The 15,045-nt window shown below is 41.7% G+C and overlaps 1 protein-coding gene and 1 long non-coding RNA gene across 4 annotated transcripts in view; one reads left to right on the top strand and one right to left on the bottom strand.

The window, feature by feature from the left end:
- Positions 1–7,887: 7,887 nt before the first annotated feature.
- LOC109363728 (uncharacterized) lies at positions 7,888–13,521 on the bottom strand. Its single transcript, XR_002109542.3, has 3 exons — positions 11,419–13,521; positions 10,119–10,156; positions 7,888–9,299 (listed from the first exon to the last, which is right to left on the bottom strand). It is a non-coding gene; the product is annotated as an uncharacterized LOC109363728 (long non-coding RNA).
- A 56-nt stretch (positions 13,522–13,577) lies between these two features.
- The window catches only part of ANKRD10 (ankyrin repeat domain 10), a 34,402-nt gene continuing 32,934 nt past the window's right edge, over positions 13,578–15,045 (top strand). For 2 of the 3 annotated variants that reach the window (XM_010728589.3, XM_010728588.3), the window contains exon 1: positions 13,578–13,932. In XM_010728589.3, the coding sequence (XP_010726891.2) occupies positions 13,732–13,932 (201 nt within the window). In that variant the 5' untranslated portion in view covers positions 13,578–13,731. Of the gene's footprint in view, positions 13,933–14,676; positions 14,813–15,045 lie in introns of those variants that run through there. The other variant, XM_085215527.1, reaches the window with a different exon arrangement.

Genomic DNA, 15,045 nt, shown 5'->3' with positions numbered 1-15,045 from the left:
AAACTACTTTGGGTTACTTTAATATACTTAGCTACAAATTGCCAAACTACAGCAGCTGCTACATGAACAGCTGAGCCACCTCTGCAACTGGGGCTTGTAAAGGGCATGTCACGGGGTGGAATGGGCAGCTGGGAGCAGGAATCATTACAGCCATCACAAGCTGATCATCACCACTGGTGAGTCAGAGCACTCTGATCCAATTCTTAACTCACTGTTGTTATAGATACATAGACCTAAGTGATAGCTTTCTATTCACATTCCCTGCAGTACGTCAACTGTACAAATTAGCACAAACATTGTGTAAGAATTACGTCACAACTGCAAGAAAAAATCCTAAGGCATCATACCATATGAACCCCTGACTATTTGTTCTATTATGAGTTCTTTTCCATAGTATGAGATACAGGGGAAATTTGAACTGCATTCAGCTAAATTGCCTGGCAGTAAAACCATGGAAATTCTGGGGAAAAAAACAAAAAAACAAACAAACAAAAAAAAAACCACCCAGATCCAACAGATCTTGGAAATAGCCAAATACGTCCCAAATCTAGAGTGCTGGATTAAACTAGAATCATGGAACATCTTATGCAAGATTTGCCCTGGCAGAGCTCTCTCATGTTTGGTCAGAGCAGTCCAGGCAGGTGGCTAGAGGTGAGAAACAGAAAGTTAGACTCAAATAATCAGTAGGATTTTCCTTCCTGGCTCTCATTTCCAGAAGACATCCCATTAATTTGAGATTCTAGCTCATTCCTGAACTGTCTGCCAACTAAAGTTGCCTTCGGCAGTAGTACTGCAAACCTCATCCCCAATTATCCTTGAAGTTCCCTAGTGAATTTCCGAGTTCACTGTAGTTTGTAAAGCTTTTTACCCCAAAACTGAAAAGTTTAAATACACTTTATTTTTTTATATCAAGCTTTATATACTTTGGAAAGCATTCATATTCCAAAATAAGGTTTAAATACACAGAGTACATATGTAACTTTAACTTCTGAGGTCAGACATCTCAACAGTTTTATTCAAGAATCTTTAAAACCACCAACAGTAGTGCGCATCCATTTTGTTTTTTTTCTAGAATTTTAGAGAAAATGGAAGGTTGGACAGACATTGAAAATGAGTCATAATGATTTTATTCTTTGGTCAAGACTGAGACAGAGAAGCAAGGAAGTGACTCTAAACACTGTATTCCTGTTGCTGTCTTTGCCGTGTCTTTTGTTTTACAAAGAACTTCATTCTTCACTTTGGCACCATCAAGAAATCTGGATGTTTTTAAACCCAGAAGGTGCCTTGACACATATACAGAGCAGCTGGGGTTAGGGGGAATCCCCAGTCAGAATAAGCACTTAAAAATAGCTGACTTTCTCCTTGCCTGCCTCGAGAGTGGATAAGGGTTCACCTTTTCCATGGTAGTGCTAGCCAGACAAAAGAAAACAGAACATAGGGAAGAAGAGTGTCCACATAGTGAATCTGTTCAGACAGGAATCCAAAACTGCCAATATGTTCAGTTTGGACCATGTGAACTAGCCAACAGTAATACGAGGGGAAAAAGCACCATTCACACATATGCACTTGCAAAATTAATGGGCTGTAACCTGAGCTTCAGTGAGGTGAATGTTAATAATTACTTACCTTAATTATTCTCTACAAAATACAGCAGAAATGTTCTTTAGAACACGAAGAAAATAACAGTGTTGCTATTCTTTTGGAGAATAGTTACAGCAGTCATCTGGTGAGACAGTGGAAATCCACAAGTTTGAGGTTGGACATACAAAAAAAAGTCAGAATTATGTTTTTTTTTTTTTAAAGAAAAACTGCTCCAACTTGATTCTGACATGCAGGTGAACACGTATGTGTTCAGGTTTCAATCTATGAAACTTGAATACAAATCATAAATTGCATTAAGCTGAGAAAACAAGTTAATAAATGTTGCCTTATTTTGCCAAAATTTCATGTACTGTTACACTCATAGAAAGCAATGAACTATTACTTTCTACAACTATATGTATTACAATTGCCTGGAAACATGTAAACTTTTCTTTACACGTTTCCATACTCATAGCTTTTGTAGCAGTTGATTAATTCACATAAATAATATTTAGCCTTACAAACACTGGAAAACTATGGAACCCCAGCAGTCTTCCTCTTTATTTTGCCAATGGATATAGACCTAGTTCCAGACACAATAAAGTTTTTAAGAAACTTAACTGCTATTTGAAGAGGATTTCAGCTGCTCTCAATAGTAGCACGAAGCATTTTTTAATCTGGACGATAAATCTTATCCAGGATAACACAGAAAACCCATAAGAACAAATGAACCAAACCTGATACGTTACAATGTAAGCTGGTATCTTAATTACTTGGATATTCATCAGCTTCTCCAAAACTTGAAAGCTAAGGCTGTTTTGCAAGTGTGGTCATGCATCTGCATACTGTTATAGGCAAACAATTATTTCCCACACAGGGAAAAAAAAACTGTTTCAAAAAAGATAACTCATTTTAGACATTGAGCAGTACTATCTATCATTTTTAAACATGCTATCACTAAAGATTTCAGCATTAATCTTCATGCCATCATGTGATATCAGAAAGTCTCTTAGGCCTTGTCTGATTGCTTAAAATAACAAATTACCATTCCTTTTGGGTTACACAATTACTTAATGTTGGTATAAATAATGGCTGTGATTTAAGCTTCTGTGTAAGATGCTCCATAGAGCTTGCTAAGTCTAATTTCACAAACATCTTCAGAATGGCAACACATCTTCTTTTCCCCCTAAAATATCAGTGTATTTGTTAGAGAAAGTATGGTCAGTGAAAAGAATATCAGCATGTGAGGATACTGAATTTCACTGTAAGTATGTCACTATTACAGCTGGAAGGTGAGAGCATCTGCTAGAATAAATAGTATTACATGGGGATGCTTACAGGTAAACCTCCTGTTTTATACTGCCTAAAGGCTATAAGGCCAGTATTGGTAATTTCTGCTCAGAATTGTATTATTTCAGAAAGTATTCTAACATACCTCGCAGATACAGGAAGAATGTTCTGAAGTTGCACATAAGGCAAAGTTTTCACAGTAAAAGACCACATAGCTGAATTTGGGAAGTAGCCATTTCTTCAGTCCAGACAAGCAGTTATCACTGGTAAAGGTTTATCTAATAAAATTCCCAATCTAATAAACAAAGCAGGTATTTCAGTTTAGTTCTCTTTATTTTGGGTAGGTCAATGAAAGCACAACCCACTCTGATTAGATCAGAACCAGAACCCAGCTACTGTAGAAGAGACAACACTGGTGAAAAACAAGCTGATGTCTGCAAGAACTGAGGTTGATCAATAGGCTTCCAGTAGTGTTCAGCTGTTTCAAATGATGTCTACCATCTACAGAAAATAGTTTAAAAAATAAATAAAAAATGCCATGCTTCTTGAGATTAAGGTTTTATAAAAAGAAAGAACAAGTGAATACCCAAGTAAGTGACAGAAAGAGACAACAGGCATTTGGAGGTGAATTTGCAAGAAATATCACTGATTAAAATCCAGAAGACTCTCACACTTTATATTCAGTTCTACACATACTATGTCTGAAAGCTTCTTGGGGTACAAAAACAACAAATATTTTTGCACAGACGTATGAAATGTTCCTCCGTATCGTAGAATCATAGAATCACAGAATGGCCTGGGTTGAAAAGGACCACAATGATCACCTAGTTTCAACCCTGCTATGTTGCCAACCACCAGACCAGGCTGCCCAGAGCCACATCCAGCCTGGCCTTGAATGCCTCCAGGGATGGGGCATCCACAACCTCCTTGGGCAACCTGTTCCACTGTGTCACCAACCTCTGAGTGAAAAACTTCCTCCTAATATCTAACCTAAATCTCCTCTGTCTCAGTTTGAAACCATTCCCCCTTGTCCTATCTCTATCAACCCATGTAAACAGTCATACCCCCTCCTGTTTATATGCTCCCTTCAAGTACTGGAAGGCCACAATGAGGTCTCCCCAGAGCCTTCTCTTCTCCAAGCTAAGCTAGCCCAGTTCCCTCATCCTTTCTTCATAGGAGAAAGGAGAAGGTACCAAAAGGATTTCATTTCATTTTTAGTAGGCGAGTAGTTTACTATGGATGATGGAACTGCAATATTCTCCTCCAGATCCTTCTACTTCTTTCCTTGCCATTTGAATAAGATAATTTCTGGTTGTAGAATCAACGAAATCCCAACTAGCAGAAACAAAAACATGCATAAAATGTATGAAGATACCATTATGATTGATCTGCTGTAAGCCTCCTTAAGTAGTGGACAGAAGGGATTTTTTATACCCAAGGAAAATCTTACCCTACTTCTTGTTTATTGATGTGGAAATACTGACCTCTGTAGAAAAACTAAAACTAAAAATATATCTGATTACAAAATTCCCCAGCAACAAGAAATTTCTGGAAGTTGAATCCAAATAATTCTAATAAACTAAATTCAGTTCTTTTGTTAAATGAGGATACATTGATAAGTCTCAGGTTTTCACAGAGTTCAGACAGTAGAGAGAATATCATAAAAATACATGCTCTTCCAAGAGGTCCGTTCTCACATTTGATCCTGTTTTAAATTCATTATATTCCATGATTCTTGGAATGCGTATTTATTCTCCTCCACAACATACCATAATTGTAAAAGTTCTTGACTTTCATACTTCTTAATATCAAAGAAACTGTATAATTACGTCAGCCTGGTACTTAAGTCTGACTTCAGTTTCACTGAAGTAAATCCATATTATCATAGAAATGCATAAATAATAAATTTTCAAGTCCCACTCAAGTACGCAGAGACAGAGATCAGCCTGTGATCCTTGATCACTGCTGTGATTGTCTTCAGAAATACACAGAGGCTCACTTTATTAAAGGAGATCCAATCAACCAAGGGACGTCATTTGGTGCAGTATTTTTGAATGCCAGCAAAGCTTTCAACACTGTTTCTCACAGTATCCTGATGGACAACATGTCCAGCATACAGCTAGGCAAAAACATAACATGAGAGGTGAATAACTGGCTGATGGGTTGCGCTAGGTCTGTCAGTAGTGAGCTTCACACGGCTCCATTTTAAGTCCAATTCTATTCAATGTTTCTATTAATTACTTGGATATGTTTCTTGAAGGTATACTAAATAAGCTTGCAGATGACACCAAGAAGGAGCTGTTGACTCCCTTGAGGGCAGACAAGCCCTGCAGAGAGATCTTGGCATATTGGAGGGCTGGGCAATCACGAATTGCATGAAGTTCAACAAGAGCTAGTGCTGGATTCTGCATCTGGGATGGGACAACACTGGATCTATGTACAGACTAAAGACAAGAAGATGGAGAGTAGCCCCGTGGAAAGTGATATTGGGGTTGTGGCAAGTTGAATGTGAGCCAGCAGTGTGCCCTGGCAGGCAAAAGGATCCACAGTGCCCTGGCAGGCACCAGGCCCAGCGCTGCCACTGGGTGAGCGGAGGGGTTGTCTCACTGTGCTCTGTGGTGGATGGCCTCACTTCCAGCACTGGGGGCAGGTTTGGGTGCTACAACATAAGAAGGACATAAAATTATTAGTGTCCAAAAATTTGAATTTGACTTTTAATTTTACTATTATTAATTAATTAATTAAAATGATTCTAAAGAAATCAGATTTTTAACTTCAGGAGTTATGACTTAGGCTTGTTATTTATACATAACTTCTGAGTTGTCTAAGGGATTTTTAAAATAGATTTAATTAACCTAATACAAACATCAGTGAGCTAATCTATATGAAATAGACTTATCTATATCTGCTCAGGGTTGTGAAGATTAATCTAAGTGTCATTGTGTATTATCAAAGAGGCCAAGAAATCAGACTGTATCATTTATCAGACTGATTATCAAATGTTGTCTCCCCAAGTCAAATCTGAAGGTCAGTTTACTTCAGTTTTGCATCTGGAATACACAGAGTTCCCAAGGATCCAATTTCAATGGATATTATTTAAAAAAATAATAATAATTTGGCACTTATTTAGAAATCAGTTCTACTAGGAGAGTTGTATTTCAGAGATATGATTGACTGCAGCTTAAAGCAGAATTTAGAGTGCAAATTAAAGGATGTAAGAACTCAGAGGACTGGTAAATATTGGTGTGGGTTGACTAATAGAGGACATAGAATGAACATACAAAGTTTAATTCTGTTTGGTTAGATTGAATGTCTGGTAAAATAAGAAATCTGATAGAATGAAAAAGATTGAGTGAAAACAGTCTTACTCAAAATGCAACATTTCTAAACAAGTAGAAGAAAAATTGTCACAGAACTATAGAGGTAGTTTTATATATAATGTATAGAATTATAGAGGTAACTTCAGCTTTTCAAGGCAATGCTGTAGCAACATTTTATTTGCAAAATAGACAACCACAAGATGGCTCCTTTCATACTATGCTAGCTAGAGAAACCTTGTAATAACGTGAGCTGCTTCTGTCTTTTTTCTCTGTTTCATGAAGAAAAACACCAGACACCATCTTCTTTGACAAAAAGATGGAGCTACAATTGCTTGATTAAATCACAGTTAGGAGAGAAGCACGTTCTTTCTGAAATGAGGAGACTTAAACCCTCAAACATAGCATCTAATCTCAGGTTGAGGGTTTCAAGAATACTTGCCAGGCTTAGAAATAGACGTGTCATACTCTTCATCTTTCTCAAGACTTTTGTTTGTTTTCTTTGTAAGAGGATATGGCATTTTTCACTTCAATACATGTTTTTCTTTCCCCATGGAAAGATTTCCAGATTATGGAATTGGAAAATCAGATGATTTATTAATTCCACATCTGTGTAAATGCAGTCATGTCATGGATTTATTTGTTATTTCATTTAACATTCAAATAAATATTACCTAAATATATTTCTTCCATCCAAACGCAAAACAGAATATTACACAGTAATTGTTTGTAAAGAGATTCTTAATGTAGAAAGATTTGTTTGGTGTGATTTATCATGCTCAGTTGCATAGACTCTACATCTGCAGCCATGAATTTCAAGAGCTACAATATGCAGCACCCCACAGTATCCTTCTGGATGCAAGAGATGAAATTTTCACACAGTCATTAGCATTCCTTACATCTCAGCATAGCACAGAGCACAAAGTAACACGTACAGGTTGCTTCCTCCACCACTGCACAGCAGGGTGGAACATGGCAACTACTCACTAGTGCCTAACAAGGGAGGAAGACAGAATCTCTAATGAAGTATCAGGAGGAATACAGGGAGTCATCTTCTCTAATGAACAATCAGGAGGAATTCAGGGAGTTATCGTGTGAATTGCTTAAAGAGCAACTTGAGCAACACTCCTCCACGCACACATACATTTTCTTTTTTTTTTTTATTTTCTGATGGAAGTTTGTTAATGAATAAAAGTACTAGGGAATTCAGTTTTATATTCATTTTCGGTGTGGACATAAATGGAGAAATGAACTTTCAGTATTCAGGTACCGTTGCAGATAATTTATTTATTTATTTATTTATTGGAAGACAAGAACATTGAAGGACCTTTTTATTGCAAAGGTTTAGCCTCAGTATAAATGGAAATGGTTTGATATTGATTTCTTACAGGTTGCTGTGGTTCTTCTTGGATTTTTTGCTTGTTTGTTTTTAAAAGATATTTTCTCTCTCAAGAAATCTTAATTTTCAGTTAAACCTTGTAAGGAACGTTGAAAAGTAAATAAGTCACTTGTCAATAAGCCAAAAATCATAATCAACTCCTTTACTGTCGGGCAGTAGAACTCTGTTAAACATGGCCCAGATAAGTCCCATCATGAATCAGGAAAAGAATTAGTTGTGTGGAGGCAGAATTGGCAAAAACTCACAATGAATAAGGTCACCCTTCCCAGGCTCGTAAAAGACGGCAGCTTTACAACAGTAGAGTAACAAATTTGTTTTTATTTTTTACCCACAAAATCACATTGTTTCCTAAGCAGTGAAGATTATTTAAAAGGCTCCTTTCTGCGTAAGTAAATATTTTTCTAATGTAATCTTAATTTATCTTGCAAACCAATCCTAGTTTACTTAACAGCAAGATAGCTTTCTCCAGGGAAGGCAGGAAGAAATGGAGGATGGCAAAGGGAGAGTTTGGCTCCGGCTGCAATAAGCAGCTGCTCTTTGCTACTTGCCTGCAATGGAGTAATACGTCAGTAATTATTTGAAAGTCAGACAGATTCCCTGCTTTCCTTGCCAAACAAAATTCTGGGAACTGAAGGCTGGAAAGGAGGACAAAGAACTTTCAGTTTGCTCTTTTTCCACTCATGGTTTTCTTTCCATGTTAGCAGCTACTGCTGCTATTAATTTTCTGGTCTTTTTGCCCTGAGAAGCCTCACATACTATGCAAATTTAATTTCAGCACTTGGGCTTTAATGCTTCTATGTTTATTAAAATAACTTTTACAAAAAAATTCAGCTGTTTCTCCCAGTAACTTCCACCAGAAGGAATAATGTTGATTTGCCATGCTGTTTTAGGAGCAAACACAACAGAACAGTTAGTCTTCATGGAAGAAAGGTGAAGATAGAAAAAAATCCACAAAAGAACGAACAAAGTATGTTAAGTGGTACAATGCTTAGTCGTGGTCTTAAGTGTAAGAAAAACCAGGAAGTAAACCTAAACTTTGAACTCATCTCTGAAGATGATGAGTCAGATTCTATTTGCACTAAAGAAATTATAGAAAGTTTCTCACCGTTGCTAAAATAAATACATGGCATCTTAAGAGATGCTACATTTTCATCACAGTTCACAGATTTCCAAAATAAAATGAATAATGAATAATGTCAGAATTAGTTTGTCCTTTTGTACTTGGACAGCATGGAATTACACGACAAACTCCGACACATACAGGTTGTTTTAAGGGAATCAGTTCCAGATAAAATGTGAAGAAGTCCCTGTGTGACCAGGTTCATCAATGCAAATGATATTCAGGAAGGGCCTATTTGTCAGAATGTAGATTCTTAATGCAACCTAACAAGGCTGTTATTCAGAGATATGTAGCTCTGCACAGTGGCAGGGAACCTACGTAAGCTTGTACCATTTTCCTGCAGCAGTTGGCAACAGGCAAGAATACTCCTGGGCGTCTCAAATGGCACCAGACAAGTATGTATGGCAACTAAATAAAACTCTAAATGTTAACCAGTGCAAGCTCTACATAAGAAAGAAAGAGGGATTTGAACAAAGTATGTATTCAATTAAATTCCAAAGTTGGAGTGGTTGTGGTTTTGTTTTGTTTTTGTACAAAAATACCCAAGACCATTCTGTGTGATTTATCATAAAGTCCTCCATCTTCAACCTTCCTGCAAAGAAAAATCAGCAAATGTAATTAATTTGTACAAGAATGGCACATAGAAAATGCAGAGTACATTACAGAGTTGTGTAAATCATGGAATCATTAAGGCTGGAAAAGACCTCTAAGATTATCTAGCCCAACCATCCACCTACCACAAACGTTGCCCACTAAACCATGTTTCTTAGTACCACCTCTCAATGTTTCTTGTACATGTCCAGGAACAGTGATTCAACCACCTCCCTGGGCATCCTGTTCTATTGCCTGGCTGCTCTCCCAGGTAAGAAGCTTTTTGTAATATCAAACCCGAACCCTGGTGCAACTTGAGGCCATTCCCTCTCGTCCTGTTACCCAGGAAAAGAGGCTGATTCCCACCTTCTTTCAGCTAGTTGTAGAGGACACTGAGGTCTTCCCTGAGCCTCCTCTTCTCCAGACTAAACAATCCCAGTTCCCTCAGCTGCTCCCCATAAGACTTGTGCTCCAGACCCTTCACAGCTTCACTGCCCTTCTCTGAACATGTTCCAGGGCCTCAATGTCTTTCTTGTAGAGAGGGGCCAAAACTGAACACAGTACTCAAGATGCAGCCTTACCAGAGCTCAGGAGATACATTTTAACAAAACACTTTAAAATAATGTATTCAGTATCTAAATGTATACTTATTAGACTCTACCGAATATTCAAGAAGTCCTCGTTTACAGACTATTTCATTTCACACCCTTGAGGCAAAAGAGAACATAAAAGTAAAACCAGCTAAAATAAAACTGCATCTTTTTTGTTCCCTTGGGGGAAATGCTGTTCTGTTAAACTCCTGAGTAAGCAGAAGACCCACCTCCTTGAACTGACAGAGACAGAAAGCTTCTCACTTCCCTTAAAAGATCAGGAATAGAAAGAGGACAAAATTAATGCAAATAGGCCTGCAAATAACAATATTTTTTCCAAACACACATATATGTGGGCAACTAAACTTAGTGGTTGAACTCGTCTGAGTCATAAGAAATTAGGAATATATTTTGTTGTGTAAGTAATACAGTAAGAATAATATTTACTCTACTTCATTAAAGAATTGTATCTTATAAAATGCACACTAAATGCAGAAATCTGTCTTCATACAAACCAGAATCCAACATGTTGTTATATATTACTGCTTCCTTTTCTTAAGAGGGTGTAAGTTACAGTTTAAACCTAATGGTCAGTTTCCTGGATTACCGTATATACACACAGACCATAAAGGCAGCTATATTAGGGAAACAAATCCTATTGTCTAGAAGGAAGTTAGAACCACATAACAGATTTATATGCTCTTTACCTAAACTTTTACACATGAAGATTGTCAGAAATATATTTAAGCCTTGTACTGTTCAGTATAAAGTCTAACCAGGATAATGATAGAGAAGAGAATGAATTAGAATGTAAATGTAATGAAATGTAGAAAAAATGTTAAATCCAGAATTCCTGTGTTCCAGTTTCACAGCATATGACAGCAGTTAAAAAAAAACATTTTTAATTGCAGTTGAATTTAATTACAATTACAATTAATTAACCTACAAAACTCATTGCCAAGATATATTAAGGAAGTCAGTGGAAAAGCAGAATATTAAAAATGACATATTTATAAATTTTTATGGGCAGTTAATCACAACTGGAAAAAAAAAAAAAAACAGAGAAACAACTGTGATTCTCCAAATTATATGCTGACTACAAATTGAATAAGGAACCAGTATAATATCATTTCTGTGAAACTTTAGAATATTTGGTGTAGATAACCAGTAAGGAAATAAAAAAGGTTAACCTCACAACAAAAATTCTAGTCATAAAACTTAAGCCTGTAGACTCACTGGGAGGCTGAGGCTGGCAGGGCCCTCTGTGTCCCTTCGGCCCAACCCCTCATCATCAGGGCCACCAGAGAAAGGTGCCTAGGCCCACAGCCAGGCAGCTTTAGGAGGCCTCCAAGGAGGAGAATCTACAGCCTCTGGGCAGCCTGTGCCAGAAGTGTTGCACGCTGTTCAGAGGGAACTCTGAACTAAACTGTGTTTCAGTTTGTGCCTACTGCTGCTTGTTCTGGCACTTGGCACCCCTGAGAGGAGCCTGGATCCATGCTCTTGGCATCCTCTCTTCAGGTATTTACTTACATCGATGAGATCCCGAGTCTCCTCCAGGCTGAAGAGCTTCAACCCTCTCAGCCTCTCCTCACTCCAGTCTCCAGCCATCTTGGTGACCCTCCATTGCACTGTTTCCAGTATGTCCAGGTCTCTCTTATACGGGAGTCCCAGTAGTTCTCCAGATGCAACCTTAGCAGCACTGAGAAGAGGGCTGCCACAACCTCAGGTCCTTCTTTGCAGAGCTGGTTTCCAGCTGGGTGGTCCCAGCATGTCCTGGTTCCAGGAACTGTTCCTGTCTGGATACAGGATTCAGCTCTTCTACTTACTGAACTCCATGACATTTCTGTCATCCCTCTCCAGCCTGTCAAGGTCCCTGCGGATGACCACTTACTCTGGTGATTAATGATGCTATGATTCAGTTCCACAAGCAGAATTCCTGCATAATACAGTTAAACCACTTCCTTTCTTGGTATTTCACTTACTCATTTGTAATATGAGTACAACCGAACTCAGCTATCTTTCAGGAAGTGGGGAAGTTAGTGAGTTAATGAATTTCTATAAGGAAATTAGAAAGTCCACTGTCTACCTGTGTGGTAGTTTCCATATCCCAGCAAGAGATGAAAACCATATGCAAATCCTTAATATGAATCCTCAGTAAAGTACTGGTTAATTTCTGTTCATCATAATAAAGAAATATTTTTAATATTCATTACTTTTTATGATAATCATAAACAACACGAGTGACTACAAACATCAGTGCTTATATGCACTGTAAAAGCAGCTTGCCTGTTTTCAGTTGAAGAAGCTGTTTCATTTAATACCAGACATTCTGGTAATTACCATTTTTATAACATAAGCTATTGGTAGGGTTTTTTTTGTGTGTGTGTGTGTGTGGTTTTTTTTTTTTTTTTTCCTTCTTTCAACTATTCTATCATATGGTACCTTTAATTCCAAAGCAAGTCAAACAGCGAGCATCTGCCTAGGGTGGTTTGATGTGGGGAAAAAATACACATAACTCACAAAAGAGGAAGTGTGTATGGGATGATAAACTGTGAAAGCTAAGGCCAGATGCAGCCTTGGATGCCCCATCTCTGGAGATGTTCAAAGCCATTTTGGGATGATCAGTGGATTGGAGCATCTCCCCTGCAAAGACAGGCTGAGGGAGCTGGGCTTGTTCAGCCCTGGAGAAAAGAAGGCTGCGGGGTGACCTCATTGCAGCCTTTCAATACCTAAAGGGAGCCTACAGACAGGAGGGGAATCAACTCTTTGAAAGGGTAGATAACTGCAGGACAAGGGGAAATGGTTTTAAGTTGAGGGAGGGAAGATTTAGGTTGGATGTCAGGGGGAAGTTCTTTACAGAGACTGTGGTGAGGTGCTGGAACAGACTGCCCAGAGAGGTTGTGGATGCTCCGTCCCTGGAGGTGTTCAAGGCCAGGTTGGATGGGGCTCTGGGCAGCCCGGTCTAGTATTAAAGGAGGTTGGTGGCCCTGCCTGTGGCAGGGAGGTTGGGGTTTCATGATCCTTGAGGTCCCTTCCAAGCCTGGTCATTCTGTGATTCTGTGGGGCTGTGGGCAGCGCTCCCTCCCTTGGCCACAGTGCTCAGTTTCTTTGTGCTTCAGCGTCACCACCTATGGAAGGGCTCATTTGTAATTCATCCTCCCTCACACATCCTAAGATTTGTAACTATTATTTTATTTTGGCGAAAAAAAGGGGCCGATGAGGCAAGGTTTCAAACAAATCTTGTGCGTGTGATTCACACTGACAAGTATCCCTTCTACCGGGGCACTGATAGTCGCTAACACCACACGACGGCCGTCAGACGGACTCGCAGTGCTCCAAGCCGAGCTTGGGGCTCACCGTACCGACGGCTGTCCGCCTGGAGGCAGCGCTGCGTTTCCGGGCGAGCAGCGGGAACGCGAGCTCCCCCTCTCCCCGCCGCACTGCCCCCTCAGGCAGCTGCAACAGGTCCTCCGCCCCGGGCAACGGGAAAAAACGGTCCAGCCGCGCGCGCACCGCGAGCCAACTCTCCCCACCCCCCCACCTTCGTCCCCCCTCCCATCCCGGCGGAGCGCGAAGCGGATTGGAGGAGCCGGGATCGCGGGGGCCGCCGCGCGCTTCCCGCCGTGCCCTGCCTCGCGCCCGCCCCGCCCGCTCGGGGAGGCGCCGCCCCGCCCCGCCCGCTTCCTTTGTGCTCGGGCGGTAACGGCTGCCGCAGTCGCCGCCGCTCGCAGCCCGCTCCGCACGTCTCGGCCCGCCCGCTCCTTTTCTTCCCCTCCTTCCCGCTTTCCCCCCCCCCTCGCCCCGCTGCCATCCCTCTTGCCGCTTTCCCTCGCCCTGCCCGCCATGTCGCTGGGCGCCGGCCCCGAGGCGGGCTTCTCCAGCGAGGAGCTGCTGACCCTCCGCTTCCCCCTGCACCGCGCCTGCCGCGACGGCGACCTCCCCGCCCTGTGCGCGCTGCTCCAGAGCGCGCCCCGCTCCGACCTGGCCGCCGAGGACTCCTTTTACGGCTGGACGCCCATCCACTGGGCCGCGCACTTCGGCAAGGTGGGGCCCGGCGCGGCGGGAGGAGGGAGGCGAAGGGAAGGAGGAGAAGAAGGAGGGCGGCGGGCCGGCGCGCGGCGCCATCTTTACCCCTTCGCGCGCTGCCGGGAGGCGCCGACGCTGCCGCCTCAGAGAGAGGGGCTGGGGGCGGCGGCACCTGTCAACACCGGGCGTTCGTGCCTTCCTCGTCGGGAAGAGCCGCCCCTGCGGCCGGGCTGGGGAAAGGCACCCGTCGTCCCTGGGGGGGGGGCTCTTCCCTTCGCTGCGATGGCCCCGGCTCGGCCGTCGCCGTCAGGCTCCTCCGCACCTGGAGACGGTCGTGTTGTGCCGGCCGTGTTATCGCAACGGGCTGGCTGGGCGCCTGGGGAGATGAGCGTGTCTGAGTGTGCTTGAGTGTGCCTCCTGCGCGGCCCTCGGGCTGGGAGGCGAAGCGCTTCGGCTTCGTCGCCGTGCGGGTAGAGAATCAAAAGAAGCGGCAGCGTTGAGCTGAGGATGTTGTTTGTGGATCCGGCGGGCAGAACGCTATTTAGGTGAAGGGTAGCAGCGTTGGCTTGGCCTCGTTCCTCGGCCTCCGGTTCCTGAGAGCCCCTGAGCGATGGTGTGAAGTGGCGGCGGTGCGGGCAGCTCCGCGGAGTGGGAATTGTATTGCCGTACTAAAAGACGCTGAGCTCCTCGTTACCTGTGTTCGACTGACGAGCTCGAACGCGGGCGTTTATAATTCCTTACGAATGGAAAAAGATACGCAAAGCTTTCTAAAACGCCCTCCTTTCCTTGTGTTATCGCTAACCTCGAACCTGAAGAGGACTGGTGCCTTAATGTGTTTGTTTGAGCTGGGCGTTCCCTGTTTCTAAGCGTTCAGCCTACCCAGCGTTCAGGCCTAGGGGTGCGTATTTTTTTTTTCCTCAGTGATTTGTCTGCCTCCTGATTTTCAGGGACTTATGCTCTGTGCTCTCGCTCTCTCTTCTTTTCCCTTCTTTTCCTAATGCTGTGTATTGATGGTGTGCCAGGGAAGGAAGATCAATGTATTCATGCAGGTGTAATGATTTAGGCAAGTACATGAAGAGATGGGTTCTGTATGTTAAGTGATTTCATCTGCAGTGCTTAAAAAATATTTTA

Source organism: Meleagris gallopavo, chromosome 1 (assembly GCF_905368555.1).
Source record: "Meleagris gallopavo chromosome 1, MGAL_WU_HG_1.1, whole genome shotgun sequence".
NCBI classification, from domain to species: domain Eukaryota; kingdom Metazoa; phylum Chordata; class Aves; order Galliformes; family Phasianidae; genus Meleagris; species Meleagris gallopavo.
This window is presented reverse-complemented; position numbering and strand designations above follow the sequence as displayed.